The 20,749-nt window shown below is 29.2% G+C and overlaps 5 protein-coding genes across 5 annotated transcripts; 3 read left to right on the top strand and 2 right to left on the bottom strand.

Moving 5' to 3' along the window:
- Window positions 1-1,249: 1,249 nt before the first annotated feature.
- OCT59_013954 (uncharacterized protein) lies at window positions 1,250-2,762 on the top strand (the record flags this gene model as incomplete). The annotated part of the gene is made up of 5 exons (XM_066141868.1): window positions 1,250-1,781; window positions 1,847-1,919; window positions 2,019-2,086; window positions 2,155-2,352; window positions 2,446-2,762. The coding sequence occupies 5 exons, from the start codon at window positions 1,250-1,252 to the stop codon at window positions 2,760-2,762; spliced, it is 1,188 nt and encodes a 395-aa protein (XP_066001959.1).
- Window positions 2,763-3,532: 770 nt separating this feature from the next.
- OCT59_013955 (uncharacterized protein) lies at window positions 3,533-5,364 on the top strand (the record flags this gene model as incomplete). Its single annotated transcript, XM_066141869.1, has 5 exons — window positions 3,533-3,754; window positions 3,827-4,408; window positions 4,549-4,837; window positions 4,918-4,964; window positions 5,035-5,364. The coding sequence occupies 5 exons, from the start codon at window positions 3,533-3,535 to the stop codon at window positions 5,362-5,364; spliced, it is 1,470 nt and encodes a 489-aa protein (XP_066001960.1).
- Window positions 5,365-5,881: 517 nt separating this feature from the next.
- On the bottom strand, window positions 5,882-9,478 carry OCT59_013956 (uncharacterized protein). Its single transcript, XM_066141870.1, has 7 exons — window positions 9,275-9,478; window positions 8,887-9,211; window positions 7,919-8,808; window positions 7,652-7,836; window positions 7,177-7,579; window positions 6,687-7,108; window positions 5,882-6,606 (listed from the first exon to the last, which is right to left on the bottom strand). Exons 1-7 carry the CDS (start codon window positions 9,471-9,473, stop codon window positions 6,151-6,153), a joined length of 2,880 nt encoding a protein of 959 aa, XP_066001961.1. The 5' UTR covers window positions 9,474-9,478; the 3' UTR covers window positions 5,882-6,150.
- A 1,581-nt stretch (window positions 9,479-11,059) lies between these two features.
- Window positions 11,060-14,483, bottom strand: OCT59_013957 (uncharacterized protein; the record flags this gene model as incomplete). Its single annotated transcript, XM_066141871.1, has 7 exons — window positions 14,242-14,483; window positions 13,831-14,155; window positions 12,860-13,749; window positions 12,589-12,782; window positions 12,086-12,488; window positions 11,598-12,019; window positions 11,060-11,518 (listed from the first exon to the last, which is right to left on the bottom strand). Exons 1-7 carry the CDS (start codon window positions 14,471-14,473, stop codon window positions 11,060-11,062), a joined length of 2,925 nt encoding a protein of 974 aa, XP_066001962.1. The 5' UTR covers window positions 14,474-14,483.
- Window positions 14,484-18,168: 3,685 nt separating this feature from the next.
- On the top strand, window positions 18,169-20,403 carry OCT59_013958 (uncharacterized protein; the record flags this gene model as incomplete). The annotated part of the gene is made up of 6 exons (XM_025323385.2): window positions 18,169-18,412; window positions 18,504-18,616; window positions 18,690-18,844; window positions 18,920-19,066; window positions 19,379-20,155; window positions 20,220-20,403. The coding sequence occupies 6 exons, from the start codon at window positions 18,169-18,171 to the stop codon at window positions 20,401-20,403; spliced, it is 1,620 nt and encodes a 539-aa protein (XP_025187639.2).
- Window positions 20,404-20,749: the final 346 nt, after the last annotated feature.

Here is a 20,749-nt window from a genome sequence, read left to right on the forward strand (position 1 = left end):
TTGTAAAAATTTTTTTTCGTAAAAAATTAAAAAAAAATCATAAAAATATAAAGGAAATAATGGTTTTCCATTTTGATCTATTTTTTTCTCTTTTCTAAAAAATTTATATTTATTAATTTATTTTATCTTTATATCTCTTTTTTTATCCAAAAAAAATTTTTATCAAAGAATTCATAAAATTTAAAAAAGGAAAAATACTTTCAAAATTTTCAAAATGAATTTTTTCTTAATTAATAATTTTTTGATTTTTTTTTTTAATAATAATTTACTCCATTATACTAATAGGAAATTTACAGTAACTTTTAAATATTTATTAATATTAAAAATAAATATTATTATATCTTCAAAAATTTAGATTATACGTGTAAATCATTTAATTTTATAGTAATTCTAATTATGTTAGCTTTCATTCAGAAAGTGGATTAATTAAATAGATGGTATAATGTAATTAAAGAACTTGTATTTTATAAATTTTTTGTATTAGCTGTAGATTTTTTTTTTACGATATGTAATTAATTTTTATTGGTTTATTAAAATTAATTATCACGTGCGATCATAAATTTTTATTGGTAATCTGTTTATCACTGTGTTTATCATCATGTGAAATCTGACCAATAAACGGATTTTTAACTATGCTGTCGTACGATATGAAATTACGTAACTTTTTTAATAAATACCCCCGAATCGATCTTCATGTTTCTATAATCATTTTTCTTTTTCTTGAGTCATTTGATTAATTTAATTAATTTACAACCTAATGAGTAACTGTATTAATCATTTTTTCATGTGCTTTTTTCGACTAACTTAATAATTAATGAGTGAGATTATTTGATTTATTCATGCTTGCAATTGTTAAATACTAAATCAAATACAATTTGTTATGATAAGTTATTATCGTCTCATTATGATAATCAAATGCAGTTTATCATGATAGGTTTGAATATAATAAGAATTATTATTATTATTTGCTGTATTACGTACGTCACTACAAGAGTCTATAGTCAGAAAGGTTTATAATGATACACCTTCAATAAGCCGATTTTGATCAAATCTTTTTGATGAGTATAAAATTGATCAATTTTTTTGATTTCAAAACAAGTCTTCTTTTTCTTTTATTGGAACAAAATTTCTTCCTTTTTATCTCCCAAGAAACTCTCTCGAACTTCTTTTATATTCGTTTCTAATGTCTTCCTTCATTAATAATCGAGTACGATGCAAAAAATATATACTTATATCTACATTTATATTCATGTTTCTGATGTTGCATCTTTTTTTTTATTTTTATTTCTGGAAATCATTTACAATCTCTTCACCTCCCCTCCGCATCTCCAAAACGTCTATTTGGTCTATTATTCTTTCCAATGGGGTGGCCTTTGTGGTATCAATTCTTCTCTTTTTTGTATCAGGAGATGTCATATTCGCTTGGATTCGTAGCTTGTATAATGAGAATCTTTTAAACAAAACCGTGGAAAAGGGCACTCAACCTAAAATTGATATCTCAGATGATGAATTCGTTTCTCGACCTCAAGTTATAGAACGGTTTAAAAAAATTCTTCAACCACATAAAAATCATTCGTATTATCATTTGATCTGTGGTGAACACGGGACAGGAAAAACTACATTAGCCAGGATCGCTTCAAGTGAGGTTGGGTGTGGCGTTATATATGTTGATATCCCCGCGGATTTAAGTGGATTAGATGAGGCTTTTGGGAAAGCAATTAATTTCGCATCTGAGAAAATTTCTATTACTGGACAATGGTTGCGTAAAATCAAATCGGATGGTAAGTTTCCATCATTACTTTATTGTTAATAATAACCATTTTGATTCCTATTTTCTTTGTAATAGATACACCTAAGCTTTCTGAATGTGCAAAAGCTTTGAAAACCTTCAGACACGCTAGCGAAGTGTACAAAGCCAAGTAAAATAAGCCAATGGTTATTGTTTACGACAATGTTAGTCACTTGGTTCATAAAAATCCAGAAATCCTGGACATTCTCCAAGATGACGCGAAACACAGTGCTGATGATCGAAAATACATCGCTGTATTTGTCTGCAGCGAAGGGAGTGTACCTCAGAGGATGGAATGTAAGTATGACATGATTTTTTTGTGTTCTTGAAAAAATGGTATTTACAGATTATAATTCTTATTTTAGCCCGCAGTGCCTGGTCGCGTGCAAAAACACCTGTAATGGAAATTGGCGACCTTAGCGAGGAAGAATCGATGGAATATTTGATTAAAAAGCGCAAGATCAAGGAAGTATATGCGAAAAAATTATTTGATTTAGTTGGGGGTCGTATCATAGAGCAAAAAATTGTGGCGGATGACTTTTTGGCTGGGCAAAAATTCGAAAGTAGGAATTAGTTTCATCATTTTACAAATTCAAGTTTACATAATTTTGTTCTGGATCAATTGCTTAATAACTTCTTCTGCCCTTTTTCTGCAGTCATTAAACAACAAGTTTTAGATAAAGTTGAGAAGAAATTTAAATCTGCACAACTCCTTCCAAATGATCAATATTACGAATTAGGAAAAAGTCTTATAAGTGATTTGTTGAAGTCCAATGAGCTCAGCTTTTTAGAATTTAAGAATTATTTTGATAGGGCTGAGAAATTAAATGAAGTGTTGGACAGCAATATATTTTCATATCATCCTGAAAAGAATATTGTGACCTTCCAATCTCAATCAGTAAAAAGTTATATTCAAGAAAAAGCTAATATATTCCACATTTATGAAAATTTTAAAATTATAGAAATTGATTAGAAATTTTCAAAATGGCATATTTATAATGTAACTAATGCATAATACAAATTCAAATTATGTATATTAGTATAGAAAAAATTGTCATGTATTACAAGAAAAGTCCTGAGCTTTGCATTTATCTTTTATTTCTATATTAATAAAATAACAATGAATTCACATCATGTATAAAATACTATCTATCATTTGAACTTAAAGTATCAGTATATCAAATTTTACTGTATAATATTTTTTGCAATAAATCTATAATTTTTCATTTAAAATAATATTAGTGAAAGTATAGTAATAACATCAATTATGCGATGCTAGGAAACGATGTGGATTATCCGTTTTATTTAAAAATTTCACGAACATATCCCGCCAGCTCTAGATCCGTGTTTACGTTGTCATTTTTGTCTGTACGCTTTATTTCACCCACAACGTGAATATCGCTCCAACGTACTACAGGTTTCCCTTCTTTTCGTTGGACATTGCTACAATCGACTAAAACGATATCTGGTTTACGAGCCACTGCGCATATTCGATTTTGTATCAGACAGCAGTTAGCGTGAACTACCGCAGTCCTTGCAAATTTACCAGAAGTTCTATTACACTGTTGAATCACAAAGTTTACCAAGTTGAGAACAGGTTGATAAAACTAGGTTTCCAATGATCCATCTTTAGGCCATCCTATCCATTCATTATTCCATTTCTCTTCTTGTTTTAATATTTAAATAAGTTTTAAATTCGCAATTTTTTTTAAAAAAAACCCCTATTATCATCCACATTCCACGATGATTTTCAAATCAACAACGAACATTGATATTCCTGTGAAAGGAGTTTACCAAGCTTTGATAAATGAAGCGAATGAGGATGCAACATTTATCGACGGTATAACTGGTGAAAAACTAACTCTTGATAAATTAAGTAGTGATTCCAAAAAATTGGCGGCTGGATTAATTGATAAAGCAGGATTTAATCGCGGAGATGTTTTAGCAATATTTTCTCCAAATCAGGTATGAAAGTTTCATTAATTGTGAAATATATAATTGGTAAAGTGCTAAAAATATTTCGAATTATTTTTTAAGGTCGATTATCCAACTGTTATATTTGGTACGATTGCGGCAGGAGGAATAGTAACATTCGTTGATTCAAAGTATACAGTTGATGAAGTTGCTTATCAATTAAAAGATTCTGGAGCAAAATATATTGTTGTATTTCCATCACTTCTTTCAAAAGCGATTGAAGCAGCGGACGCAGTAAATATACCTAGATCAAATATATTTTTATTTGGTAATGAAGAAATTGATGAAATTAAACTCTATTCATTCCTCAAATCTGAAAGAGAAGTAAATCCCATTGAATATTCACCAGAGGAAGCAAAATCGACTACAGCATATTTAAGTTATAGTTCTGGTACAACTGGAAAGAATAAAGGAGTTGAAACAACTCATTCTAATATTGTTACTAATTTAGCTCAAATTGGGTGTAATAACGATGATGTTAATTCAAGTACTATTTTTATCGGCGTATTGCCTTTACATCATATATATTCAATAATTACGCTCATTCATTTAACCCTTCTTAAAGGAGCTTCAGTTGTCTTGATGCCAAATTTTGAATTTGATTTACCAACATTTTGTAAAACAATTCAAGATTATAAAGTCAATGTAATTCATTTTGTACCTTCGATCGCTATGTCATTAGTTAAAGATCCAATTTCAAGAAAATATGACTTATCAAGTTTACGATCATGCATAAGTAGTGCTGCTCCTTTAAGTAAAGAATTATCCGATTCATTCGCTAAAAGTTTGTACCAATTAGACAATCTTATGGTGCAACTGAATATTCTTTTACTCATTTTGTTAAATATGCTGAAAATATCCCCATTGAATCTATTGGTAAACCTATTCCGAATGTTGAATGTAAAATTATTTCTGAAAAAGGAAAAGAACTTGGATACAAACAAGAGGGAGAACTTTGTGTTCGTGGTCCAAACATCATGAAAGGTTATCTTAATAATAAAGAAGCAACCGATGCGTGCATTGATAACGAAGGATGGTTTCACACTGGTGATATAGCAAAAGTCGACGAATTTGGTGAGTGATTGAATTCTAAATAATATACTATATATATATTTTTTATTCAACAATATACTAATTATATTCTTTCGTAATAGGAAACTTTTATATTGTTGATCGTTCCAAAGAATTGATTAAATATCAGGTAAATAAAAATATTTTGATTCTTTCGTTATTATGTTCACGCAAAACTTAATTTTCAAATTTCTCCGTAGGGTCATCAAGTTTCACCAACAGAATTAGAATCAATCTTAAATTCTCATCAATCAATTGATGATGCAGCTGTAATCGGAGTTTACGCCGAACAAGAAGCAACCGAATGTCCGGCCGCTTATATCTCGTTAAAACAAAACGTTCTTGAATCTGATCAATTAAAACAAGAAATTAAAAGATATGTTGAAAAACGTGTTCCTCCTTATAAAAGATTGAGTGGTGGTATTTTATTTATTGATAAAATTCCTAAAAGTTCGTCTGGTAAAATTCTTAGAAAAGTATTAAGAAATAGAATTAAGAAGGAACATCCTTTTTATAGAAAAAAATTTTAATTAAGAAGAATATTGTTACTATCATAAGTTATTTTAAGTTATTTATAATGGTATACTGTATATCACTTTTACGAAAGTTGATTCGTAATAATGTTATGTATACTAATACACAATTTTTTAATTATCATATAATAAATATTTTTTTTTTAATGTATTCAGTTTTATTATCTTAAATAATTTGTTGACTCCAAACATATCATATGTTATTTTGCGACTACACCGTAAATCATGATATTTCACGAGTATATTTTTGATGTTATTCAAAGACAATTTTTATAAACCAAATTAAACATTTTTGGATCTAGAAATTTGATGATGCTGCAATTTAATCGACCAATAAAAATTCCATTTATTTTACGCATCACACTAAGAACATCCAAAGGACCTACAATGTAATTTTTTATTCAAAAAAAGGGATGAAATGTATTATATCGCTTATGTCGTGAAAAAATGAAATTATGAAAATTGACAATATTTATTTTTAATAATTATAATTTTTGTACGAAATTCCGTTAAATATAGGTTCAATTTTTCACGAGAACATCTATTTATTTAATAAAATGAAACAAAAAAACGTACTTTCTGTTAAATCGAAATACATAATATGCATCAATAAAAGTAATGCCCAACAGTATAAAAATGTTTGTTATAAATAAATGATGAATGATTAGTTTAAAAAGTCAAAAATCATTATTGTTATTTTATAAAAACAAATTATAAATAATAAAAAAAGATTCGAATTTTTTTTGTCTAAAAATAAATAAATAAATAAAAATAAAAAAAAAGCTATTCTTCTATAAATTTCCATCCTGATAATGCTTCTTCATCTTCAATCAATTGACAAATACCCCAATAATGTAGGTCTAATTTCATAGTTACAACTTTGGTAACATTTGTATCACTAACAGTTTTAATCCGCACATATCCATCATTATCTTCAGGTTTTTCTTTAATTTCTTTTCCATGCGCACGTATTGCTTTTAAAAACGAATCTAAGTCACTCACTTTTCTTTCTTGTATTTCGGTAATCCAAACTCCCGTGCTTAATTTTAATGCTGGTGATCCATGAAATCTACATGATATGTACACACCCGTTGGTACGTTTTTAATTTGTTCCAATGCTGCTTTATATGGTTCTTGTATAATTGCACCTGACCATCCTATGATCCATGTTACCTCTTTTTCACGGTATGGCGTCGTTGCTACTTTAATATTTATTTCTTTTCCACCACGTAATATTAACTATATATTAAATAAATTAATATTATTAATTATCTAAGTATATATATATATATTATTTAAATAAATTAAAAAATACTTGCCATATCAACTTCTTCTGAATAATGAAAAGCCGTAGGCAATTCAGAAACTTTTGTTATCATATTACCGTTTATCGTCAAAACGATGTCGCCTACTTTTAACAATTTTCCTGAAGGACTTGTTGAATCAAGTATATTTAATACACGTAACAAATTGTTTTTTGAATTTGATATAGATTCAACTTTTCTAACCCATTCATCCGATAATCCATAATATTTTGCTTTTGACATTTTTATTATCCAAAATTCAACATCAAGACCATATAATTTTGGAAGTTCGCCAAGTTTAAGCGAGTTTAAAGTTGGTTTTACTAAAGATATTGAAAAACCTCTCTTAAATGAAATGTTGTTATGCTTATCATTTTGTGAAGAATAAGTTAACCATAACCCTTGCACTTTTCCATCAATATCACATAATACGCCACCTAGATGAAAAAACTAGTTAATAAACATACGAACATCATAGATACAGTATTAGAAAACTTAAAATTACCTAGTGATTCTACATGTTCGTCCAATCTAATTTCCTCAACATTTACAGCTCTCCACCTTGAAGGGTAGCATTTCGCCGTTTCAATATTTGCAATACGTTTCACAGTAGTTTTCTTCATCGCGGGCGAATTATCTGCACAAATTCCTACTAAATAAACAGAATCACCTTGCACTAACTCCTTATCGCTCAATTCAATTTCTTTGATAGGAGTATTTCCCAACAATGTTTTATCATATGTGAGAACAGCATAATTATATATTGGATGAAGATAAGTTAATTTTCCAGGTATAATAATACTATTAGCAAACGTGATAAAAATATCACCAACGCTTGTTGGTACTGTATATCTATCACATATAATTAAAGGTGGCTCGGTGGATACTATCACTCCTGCACCACAAGACTAATGAATAATATGATTAAAAGTTAATAGATAAAATTTGAATAAAGTACAAAAAATAAGTAAACTAATTACATGTCCATTTCTAATTCCGTTAACATTATATGGTAAACGAAAACTAATGGTAACAAATGAAGGCCAGATTTTTCCTGCAGGTTGTAATGATTCATCCAAATTTTGAATTTGTGCTGTTTCAGGTTTATATGAATAAATAGATGGAGGAGGAGGCATTTCCTCATAATTCCATAATCCGGTAGTGTCTTTAAAATTTAACAAGTTAATGATTTTTATATGAAAAAAAAGCTAAAAGAGCGTAAATATAAATAAATACTGAAAACTTACCATCGCGAACAGCTATTTTAAATTTATGCCAATGTCTATCCACATGCATAATTGACATTCTTTCTTTATTGGTGTTGGATAAATTATAAAAATTTATTGGTACTCTAGCATCATCTGGTAAAGTTTTCATAGCCTCAATAAATGCATCCAAGTTTGGTGTAGGGATATTATTAACACTAGTAATAATACTCATGCGCGAAGCTGACGCGCTACTAAACATATAACCACTTTCAGCTATATATGGGCCTCCAACAGACCATGAATAAGAATACGCGAGCTGATACGATAACTCATTAATTATACTACCACCAATTTCAACGAAACGATTTGGTGTTATAGAATGAAGATCTTGAATTTTTAACTTAACATCTATCTGTTCTTTTCCACGCCATATTGTTAATTCAATATCTTCTCCAACTGAATCATCAATTATTGAAAATAATTGTGTGAAATTGGCAATCATATTTTTATTTGCACAAATAACTATATCACCGGGTATAAGTAGACCATCTGCCGGACCTTTTGGTAAAACAATACGAACAACTAATAATCCAGTTTCTTCAGGAAATTTTTCACGAATTTCTTTTTCAATACTTGATTTAAGACCCAAATGTCGGAGTTCATCGTAAGGTTTGTATTCAAACTCTGTCTGAAGAGTTCCGCGGGGAACTTCTTTTCCTTCTTGAATATATTTAAGAGCTCTTGTTACTCTATTCAAAGGAAGATAAAAGCTAGATGTTGCTTTTCTTGCAGACCCTGCATTGAGAGCAACTGCATTACCCTCAATGTCAAGCACTGGACTACCTGACGATCCACCACTAGTTCCGGACGCTGCTTGTAAATAAAAGGTGTTAAAATCATTATAATTTCCAGTACCATACATTGGAGCTCTTATTATTAAATGTAATTAAAGTTAAAATAATTAGTGTAAAAGTTATAAATTTCTAATAATAAAAATAAATTCGTACCTTCTATCAAGTCTTGCTAAAGTACCAGATAAAATTGATAAAGTTTCACAATTATCGTTTCCAACAACTTTTATTTCTATTCCAATTTTTGCCTTTTCTGGACAAAGAGGAATCTCTACTAGGTCCATGAACTTAATCTTGGATGGATCAAATTTAAAAAATCCAAAATCATGAATTGGATCACGATATATTGGTTTTAATTCTACTTCTTCATAATTCCTAAATATAGCTTGAGCCACAATAGGCGATGGCGAAACAACATGACGATTTGATAAAATAATTCCCCTCTCTTTATCAACAATGAATCCCGTGGCATTACTTTCACCTAAAAATCAATAACAAATAAGTTTCCCAAACTCTGGCGTATTTAGTGTCATGTAGGACTTACCAGATTTTGAGGTATCAAAACTCCTCACACGATTTGCTTTTATGGATACAATAGCTTTTATAGCTTTTTCTAAAATAGGCTCCCAAGATTTCGTCATTTGTGCTGATAAAGAGTTGGATCCTAGATGATCACTCGTTATTCGTTCATTATAATTCAATTGTTCGGCCGCAGCTTGAGGATCTTCATTTTCGTCAATCATTTTGCGGAAGAGCAGAGCGCCCCAGTAAGGAGTATTTAAATAGTTAATTACTGCAGTTGTACTGTTGTACAAATAAATCTAGATTTTGCGAAAGTACCTTACCTGTGGCATCATCTGACCTCATCTATTATGCGCAAGTACCCGTTGCACAGGTCAAGAACGACACATTAGTACTATCCTTAAAAGCATATAACTTAACTATATAAATAAAAAGACACAACGCCAAACAACGTGCTTGGGTCTTGCCGTCTCGGGAATAAAAGGAATAAAAAAAAAAAATTTTTTCTCGATGTGGTTAGTCTGAGAATTTTCGAGTTTACAGTAAATGTCACGTGATATAAATGTTCTGCGCGTTGGGCATGTAAATAAAAATATGAAGTTATCTGTTTATATATAAAAAATATATTTTTTTTATAATAATGACAATATAAAAAATTTTAATATCACAAATGCAATATATACAAATTAATATAATGACGATAATATCAATAATGTAATAATGATAATGCAAATGATTTTAATTTAGCAAAGGATAATACGACATGATTTTGACTACCCATTATGTATATATTTCATGTTCAATTAGATGTGCAGCTTTAACGATTCTGCATTTTGAGAAAAAAAGCATATAAAGATTAAGGATACGATTTTATTAACAAAGTTACGCGAGGCCATTTCTTGCATTAATAATAAAATTCCTAAAAAAAATCAGACTTCAAGATAGACAAACTACTTAAAGTTCAAATTGTAAAATAGTAACTTACTAGTTAACGTAAAAAAAAGGCTTCATAATTTTGTAAATATGGTTTGGAGAAACTAATAAGTGTCAAAATATTTGAGAAAGTTGTTCGATCTGTGCATCCAAAAAAAAAAAATGGGTCATTTTTTATTATGAAAATTTCGTTAATCAAATTTAAACTCTAAAAATATTAACTACCGTAGTATGTAAAATATTAGGTAACTTGATATACTTTTGATTTACATAGTTGACCGCGCACCCTAGCGTTACGGGTAGTTCACATATATAAGGAAGCAGAAAAGTTACATAAAACAAATAAACTTATAAACTTATGTAATAATTAATATACTTTTTTGTAGGTATATAAATTCAGGGCAAGTTTCAACTTGAGATGTAAAATTCTTGATTTATCAAAGTTGTCGAAAATCGAAATTTTCAAAATTTCTTATTATTGGGATTGAAATATCGAAGTTATTGTATATTTATATTCTATGATTGTTTAATTTAATATGAAGAAGATTATGATTTTACGATCATATGAAGTTATCATACATACAACAGTAATAAAAAATACAAAAATATAAAATAAATAATAATTTTTTTCTAGAAAAATAAAAAAATATCTAATAAATAAATTAGGAAAACGGAAACTGTTAAAGTCCGTCGCAACCGAAGGGCTGAAGTAAACACATTTCAAGAATCAAAAAGGAAATAACATGATGCCGAGAGATTTTTCAAAAAGAAACGGTGGTAATTTTCGTGAAAGGATGTTTTGCAGGAGATAAACAAAATTTGTAGTTTCGTCTTCGGACCTCCGCATTGCCCCGGACAATAAATACAAAAATTATTAAGATTCTATAAATTTCCATCCCGTCTTTGCTTCTTTATCTTCAACTAACTGCCAAATACCCCAATAATGTGGATCCAATTTCATCGTTACAACTTTCGTAACATTTGTATTATTGACAGTTTTAATACGCACATATCCATCATTATTTTCTTCGGGTTTTTCTTTAATTTCTTTTTCGTGTGCATATATTGCTTCTAAAAATGAATCTAGATCGCTCACTTTTCTTCCTTGTATTTCGGTAATCCAAACCCCTTGGCTTAGTTTTAATGATGGCGAACCATCAGATCTAAATGATACATATACCCCTGTTGGTACATTTTTAACATGTTCTAATGCTGCTTCATATGGTTCTTGTATAATTGCACCTGACCACCCTATGATCTTTGTTGTCTCTTTTCCGTAGTGTGGGGTTGTTGCTACTTTGATATTCATTTCTTTTCCATCACGTAATATTAACTGTAACAAACAAACAAGTTATTATAATTAAAATGAAATATATATTTATGATTTTAAAAAAAAATTATTAAATACTTACCACATCAACTTCTTCCGAATAATGAAAGGCCGTAGGCAAATCAAATACTTTTGTTACCATATTACCATTTATTGTCAAAATAATATCACCCACTTCTAATAATTTTCCTGAAGGACTTGTTGAATCAAGTATACTTAATACAGTTAACATATTATTTTTTGTGTTCGGCATAGATTCAACTTTTCTAACCCATTCATCTGATAAACCGTAGTCTTTTGCTTTTGATATTTGTATTGTCCAAAATTCAACATCAAGACTATGTAATTTTGGAACCTCATCAATTTTAAATGATTTTAAAGTTGGTTTTACTAAAGATATTGAAAATCCACATTTATGTGTGATGTCTTTATAATTGCTATCTTGTGAAGAATAAGTTAACCATAATCCTTGTACATTCCCATCATTGTCACATAATACACCACCTAGATTAAAATTATTAGTTATTATTGGTATGAATATAGTGAATATAAATAAAATCTTATTACTACCTATTGATTCTACATAATCATCCAATTCTATATCTTCAAAATTCACAGCTCTCCATCTTAAAGGGTAACATTTTGAAATATAAACATTTGAAATACGTTTCACGGTAGTTTTTTTTACTATAGGTGTATAATCACCACAAATTCCTACTAAATAAACAGAATCGCCTTGCGTTAATTCTTTTTCGCTCAATTCAATGGCTTTGACAGGTGTATCTCCTAATAATGTTTTATCATATGTGATAATAGCATAATTATATAAAGGGTTAAGATAAACTAACTTTCCAGGTATAATAATACTATTAGCGAAGGTGATAAAAATATCACCAACGCTTATTGGTACTGTATATCGATCACATACAATTAAAGGTGGCTCAGTAGATACTATCATTCCTGCACCATAAAACTTAGTAAATTATATGATAAAAAAAAAAGGTATAAAGAAAGGTTAAAAGCTATGTAATAATAAAGTTTTTTTAAATAAAAAATAAACCAAAAGTTTTTACTTGTGTATTTTGTCCATTTCTTAATCCATTGACATTATATGGTAAACAAAAATTAACTATAACGAGCGAAGGCCAAATTTTTCCTGCAGGTTGTAATGATTCATCCAAAGTTTGAATTTGCGCTGTTTCAGGTTTATATGTATGAATAGATGAAGGAGGAGGCATTTCCTCATAATTCCATAATCCAGTAGTATCTTTAAATTATAATAAATAAATATTGTTAACATATAAATTAAAAGCAAAAAGTTCAAAGTAATTATTAAATACGTACCGTCACGAACGGCTATTTTAAATTTGTGCCAATGTCTATCCACACATATAATTGAAGTATATTCATTATTAACGTTAGATAAATGATAATATTTTATTGGTACTCTAGCACCATCTGACAAAGTTTTCATAACATTGATAAATTCATCCAAATTTGGTGTGGGGATATTATTAACACTAGTAATGATACTCATGCACCAAACTGATGCACAATTAAACATATAACCACTTTCAGCTATATATGGACCTCCAACAGACCATGAATAAGAATAAGCAAGTTGATATGATAACTCATTAATTATACTACCACCAATTTCAACGAAACGATTTGGTGTTATAGAATGAAGATCTTGAATTTTTAACTTAACATCTATCTGTTCTTTTCCACGACATATTGTTAATTCAATATCTTTTCCAACTGAATCATCAATTATTGAAAATAATTGTGTGAAATTGGCAATCATATTTTTATTTGCACAAATAACTATATCACCGGGTATAAGTAGACCATCTGCCGGACCTTTTGGTAAAACAATACGAACAACTAATAATCCAGTTTCTTCAGGAAATTTTTCACGAATTTCTTTTTCAATAGTTGATTTAAGACCCAAATGTCGGAGTTCATCGTAAGGTTTATATTCAAATTCTGTTTGAAGAGTTCCACGTGGAACTTCTTTTCCTTCTTGAATATACTTGAGAGCTCTTTTTACTCTATTCAAAGGAAGGTAAAAGCTAGATGATGCTTCTCTTGTACTACCTGCATTGAGAGCAACTGCATTTCCTTCAATATCGAGCACTGGACTACCTGAAGAACCTCCACTAGTTCCAGATGCTGCCTGTAAATAAAAGGTGTTAAAATCATTATAATTTCCAGTACCATACATTGGAGCTCTTATTATTAAATGTAATTAAAATAATTAAAATAATTAGTGTAAAAGTTATAAATTTCTAATAATAACAATAAATTCTTACCTTCTATCAAGTCTTGCTAAAGTACCAGATAAAATTGATAAAGTTTCACCATTATCATTTCCAACAACTTTTATTTCTATTCCAACTTTTGCTTTTTCCGGACAAAGAGGGATTTGTACTAGATCCATGAACTTAATCTTGGATGGATCAAATTTAAAAAATCCAAAATCATGAATTGGATCACGATATATTGGTTTTAATTCTACTTCTTCATAATTTTTAAATATAGCTTGAGCCACAATAGGTGCTGGTGAAACAACATGACGATTTGATAAAATAATCCCTCTCTCTTTATCAACAATAAATCCCGTAGCAAAATATTCATCTAAAATTATTAAAAAAAAAAAATTAAGTTTGAAAATTGTGTTATATTTGTGTTATATTTTTTAAGTAAGATAAACAAATACTCACCGGATTCCTCTGTGTCAAAACTTCTTACACAATTTGCTTTTATGGATACAATAGCATTTATAGATTTTTCTAAAATAGACTCCCAAGATTGAGTTTGTGACGACAAAGAGGTAGATCCTAAATGATTGCTTAATATTCGATCATTAACATTTAATGAAACAATTTGTTCACAAGAAGTCGAAGTTTTAATTGCTTTAGGATTATACTGATGATCATTTTCATCAATCATCATGAAGATAGAATGAATTTCTTACAAAGGGATAGTTGAGGAACCCTTAAATAATTATAAAACTCGGACTTATATTTGAAACATAAAAATAACTGTAGATCTGTGGCATGCATTAATCATTTGAAATTATTTCCTTTTTAATTATGCACATTTGCTATCAAGTGATCTCTGTGTACGCAAATGAAATCAATGAGAATACTAATTAATTCAGATCTACGAACACAATGATATCAATTATCCTATAAAAGTATAATTTTCATAAATACTATGAAAAATAGAAATCTTGTTTCATAATTTAGGTAATAAGTCTCGGAATATACGGATATACTACCCGAGTTTGAGGCACACTACATGGAAATTTCTGGTGTAAAAATGCATTACAAAAAAAAAATTCTCCGGAAACTTGGTCATGTGGTCAGTTTCTCAAAAAATTTTGACGGTTACGATACTGCAAAAAAAAAAAAAAAAAAAAATTTTTATATATACAGTAATATTAATTACACGGCAATGGACGTAATTATGTTATCCTAGATTTCCTGCAGCTGATCGATTACGTACGTTAATTCGATTTAACTATCTCGGTTCAAAAAGGATCAAACATGAGTTCATGCGACTCCGTTTTCTGCGTTTTAATGAACTCGGAATTTTCATCCGAAATGCGCCAAGAGGACAGGATAGGGAGTTGTTTGTATATTTATTAAGTGCTGTTTTAAGATTTATTTGTTGTACATCATCAATCATCACGTGCCGGACGGACATCTGAGTCCTTTTGACTAACTTATCATCCCGAAAATTTTCATGAGAGCCGATCAAACCAAACCTTTTTTATTACTTTTTTTTTTTAATTTCTAGTTTAACTCTTTACTTGATCCTATATTTCCCGTACAATTAGAATCTCATGTTACCACAGGAACCGGGTCCATGTAGTGTAACTCTAAGTAAAAAAATCATCTGTTTCAGCATATACATACAGTATATACTAATATACATATATATATACATATTTGGCATCATTTTTTTTTTCTTATGTTCACTATCAAAGTAAAAACAAACAATGTGTCATTCAAATTGGATAATAAAAGCTAGATTCCATGCGCATTGGATAAAATTAATCAATCAGAGTCTTCGAATATTATTTTTGTGACTGATATTTTGAATATTCTTTCAATAAAATTATTTCATGAATTGAAATTTCATAGTAATATAGTTCAGGAGATTAACTAGTAACAAGAAGCAATTCGATGATCCACCATCAGTTACTTGTAAATAATGCCATTATATTTACTATAGAATATAGAATCTCTAATTAAGTTAAAATAATAGTATGAAAAGTTGCTAATAATTAATAATTATTTCTATTCCTTTTCTAGACTAGAGGTCTAGAGCTTGGACTTGCTCTCAAGATTTTTAACTCGAGTGCACGTGATCGGTAATTCTAACATATAGTCTGCCTGCACTATTACCGTTTGAGGAAATTTTGGCCCGCACTATGACTTTGTTCGAAACTGATAAAAGAGGAATATGTACTAGATTCAATGAAAACATCAGAGTTGTTTTTATGAACCACAATAAATGACTTTCAGTTATTAACAATAAATATATTTCGTATTCGGACATTCTTTTAGATAAATCACTGATATACAGTATTTATCGCTATATATGTTTGTACAGTCGGCTCTCGTTATAACGAATTTTGATATAACGAATTATTTGGTATAACGAATCTTTAGTGTTGTGCCAATTTTAGCATATAAAAAAAAATTTGCTATACCGAATATTACTAATTAAATGCTGTATACCGTTTAACGAAGTAAGTCTATAAACTGTACATAATAAAATGACTCTTTTTATACCGAATTTCTTTTTATAACGAACTTTTTTTAATACAACGAAGATATTTTGTGTAACATACGTTGTACATAACATAAGATACCACAATATACCAAAGTTTCATATGTTATACCAGATTTTCCCATTATATCGAAATTCGCTATATTTTATATTTTATTAACGAATTTTCTTATAACGAAGGCCTGATTGGCCAAACCACCAACTTCGTTATATCGAGAGCCGACTGTATATGTTTATAAAGGGTTGGTCATTTTCTCACGTGTAAATTTTAATATAGAATTGTTTAATTTATAATTGGGATCAATTTTAAGATAAATAATTTTATTGATATTATGCGCACAAGATGAATGAATGAATTTTATAAATTACGTTCCTAAATTAACGAAAAAAAAAAATTTCTATTACACTATAACCTTTTTTAATAACAACTTTTTGGATTATTAAAGCCAATGATGAATATTATTTTTACTATATATTATTGGCATATACAATATTTTGTTGATTAATGAATATTGAATAGTTCGGATTCGATAACTATAAAATAGGTGGGTCTGATTACTTTTTCCATCCGTTAAAAGAATATATAGAGGAATGATAAAGAAAATAGAGAAACTTTCTCAATCAAAAGTGAACAATTTTTACATCCAGGATACTTAATAGAAATAAAGAGTTAATCAAATAATTTCTAAGAATAATTCGAAAAAACTGATTTAATCCAAGTACATGATATGAATGTATAATGATGTAATCTCGGTCGAAAAAATAGTTAAATTGTTTTCTATTTTTTTTTTTTTTGGAAACTAAAATAAATTGTAGCAAAATTTAATAAATTATTTGAATTATCTCTTTTATTTTAATAATACTTTCATAATAGTTAGAACAATTGTTGGAACAAATGATGTGTCGTCTTTTACTTTTTCAAATATATGTATGAATGTTTTATGAAATATAGTCATATAAAAAAAATCAAGAAACTTGTTCATAGATGAATTTTCTTTTCATGTGATTTCCAGCCAATCAGATACGATTTGTTATAACGAATAAATTCTTTAAATTTTCGCTATAATCTTGTAACGAATACAGTACCCGGAAAAGTTCGTTACATCGAGAGCTGATTGTGCACTTTGCAGTCTTACTGTTTAGATTTTATCCGGCGGATATAGCTATTTTAGTGAACTAGATAAGAAAATGACCAATTTTTCGCAAATTAAAACATTTCAAGAACTCCTTAAAATATAAAATTACTTAAACATACAAAGTTAGATACTGAAAAAGTTTAAAGTAACAAGTATTTATGAACAATGATTTCTGTGTTAGGGTCCTATTTCGACGAATTTATAAATTACTTTATCTAATATACTGTACATATCTTCAAATGAATTTTTTTTTTTCAGAGGCGCAATCAATAATCATGATGCGAAAAATATTTCTTCAGCCGAGATTGTAGTAAACATTACGTCGTGAAAATGTCAATATTGAAATATGAAATAATTATAGCTTGGTTGACTCTCTTCTATTTTGAATCAAATAATAAGACAAAATGTAAATGTGAACAAATAATCTCTTATCCGCGTTACTCTATTTTATAAAAATATAAATATAATAAGAAATTTCTTTTACTATAAATAAGTCGATTCGATAAATTTAGATATTTTTTTTTAAAAAGAAAATAAATCTAATAAAATATTACTAAAAGCGAACTTATAAAGAGAAGGCTAAAGTTGTCCAATTTCATTTCTAGAAATCCAAGTGTCACAAATAAAGAAATCATGTGGGAATACGACATCACGATTTATTAATTTATAAATATCTAGCCTCTACACTCAATAATTTATGAAATAAAATTAATGTCCGAAGAAAAATTTCCCGTGAAAGAATTAGAGCCTCTGGCGCTTGACATTAATGATATAGTAAATCCATCTACGTTGCGTGCACATTTAGCTCTTTTGACGAAATTAAAGGATTTGGAACAACCAGATGAACAGATTGATATGAGATACTTGTTACGTGCACAGGAACGCTACATACTATGGTTGGATTTGCTGGGTAGTCGAAATTTTAATGATGATAATATGCCAATCCCGCCCATAGGTGAACAAAAGAAATTATTTATTAAAAAACTTTTTGGACCCGATTATTCTTTACTCAATAAATTCTTCACTTAATAAAATTTTCAAATTAGATGTTTGCTATATCTGGCATTCACATTTACTTTCACCACTGCGATACTATGAAGATATGCTTCGAATTTACGATCCTCAACAAAAATTCCCGGATTTTCCTCTGAAGCGACTGGTGAATGTCTTTTCTTACTATATTATTCGCTCATTTCAATAACATTAATTTCTTAATTTCTTATTATAACCAGCATGATATTTGGGAAAAAAATAACGGTCATACTGATTCCAATTCCGAAAGTATTTGGGCGGAAAGGACCAAACAACCTTGGGTACTTGATCCAAATGATAGCTCTGATTTTAAAATAAATTGTCCTTGGTGTAAGGAAGATGTACAAATTTCATGGTAGGGAAATATTCAATCGAACTTAGTGTTAATTTATTTAATTTATATAATTCTCAACTCGATGTTGGTATATAGGATGAATTACGTGAATCTTATGAAGGCTATTAAGGCAGATGAGAAATGTCCTAAATGCCGCGCACCATATTCCGTCGAAACTCTAGGTGCCAAAAGATTTATTGATGACATTAGTTCTTGGAATAAATATAAAACTCAGTACATCGGGTAAAAAATATAATTTTATTATTTCAAAGTTAGGCCATACAACTTAATTTTTCGATTTTCATATTATGGCCGGATCAGTTTTTGTTAAATTTTAAAAAATTTTTTATGCTACTACTATGTATACCGGGTAAGATTTTTTTAAAAGTTAAAAAAAAATTTCATATGAATATTACATATAAAATTTTTTGAAAAAAAAAAATTAAAAGCCGGGTTGCCGGGTCATTTCCAAATTATGAAAACCGAAAAATTAAGTTTGCATCTTACATTTTAAATACATATTTTTTAACACATTAGTTAATTATTTTAATTCAGTGGTACTTTGGTTGATCTGAAGGACGGCTCATACTCAGAAACACTTGCTACCAATGATTCTCTCTTATTATTCACAGCCCAAAGCACTCACATTTGTAATCTTACTTTTCCAGAATCAACTAATTGGAAAAAATGCAACTGGAAGCATATTATTAAACAACTTAATCTACAGATAAAAGATTTGAGAAAAACACAAAAACTTAAAGACGTAAGGGCCAAAATTGTTCGACGAATAATATTTGCCTATAGTGGCATTCCATCCCCATTTTCAATTGACCTAATTAGTGCTGTGCGACGACAACGTGAATTTACAGAAAAGATGGTTAATAATAAATGGATTGATTGCATAGAGGTTCAAAAAAATGCCACAATACGATACAATAAGTTCTTATCGTTAATGAAAGAACAAAATACGCTACTTGTGCCCACTCTTGATATTGACCTGGCTTGGCACACACATCAAATTCATGCATCATCTTACCGTGCGTTCACTCAAAAGAATATCGGCCGTATTATTAATCATGATGATACATTAACCAAGGGAGTTTTGTCAAATGGGTTTGCGGTTACGGCTCGAGCTTGGTATAAGAAGTATCATGAACCGTACACACATGTATGTCCATCAAAGTATTGGTTAACCACAACAAAAAAGGTTATGTCCGTCATTGTACCACCCTATGGTCTTTTGGTTCTTTATCGATTGAAAAAGTATCGAAAAGCAACCAATAAAAAGAATAGAAAACATAATAAAAAAGACAAAGGAAAAGACACGGACAAGTAAGTAGCAATATTATTTTGAAATTTGTAGTTTTATAAACTCTAAAATCTTTTGTATTTGTAGCCTGTATAAGTATTCAGGCGTATGTGGAGTCAACGAAAGTACTCCTGTAACTAAGTCACATGGTAAGTGTGGTGGATGCGGCGGTGGATGTGGCGGTTACGGTGTCAATTGTGGTGATGGTGGTGGATGTAGTAGTGGATGTGGTGGATGTGGCGGATGTGGTGGATGCGGTGGGTGCGGATAATTACCGCTAATATGCAATCATGGTAGTATAAAACGAATATAATTTATTTTTTTATTTTTTTAAGAATAATAAGACTAAGTTTATCCAAAAAAAGAATTTAAGGTTTTTTTTTGTAGTTATGTTTTATATTTAATAAAATTAAGTATTTTTCAAATTCGTCGAAATTGAAAATGTTGCTATCGATTGTAATATATTTTTTTCTAATTCACTCACCGGTTGAACCGACCATATATATGTTATTCGTATTTGCAAAAATCTTAATACACCAAAACATAAAAATTAAATCTTCTTTATATATTAATCATGGCATGTACTGTATTTGAAATTTTATTATACTACTCATGAA

This window comes from Rhizophagus irregularis, chromosome 21, assembly GCF_026210795.1.
Source record: "Rhizophagus irregularis chromosome 21, complete sequence".
Classification (NCBI taxonomy): Eukaryota; Fungi; Glomeromycota; class Glomeromycetes; order Glomerales; family Glomeraceae; genus Rhizophagus; species Rhizophagus irregularis.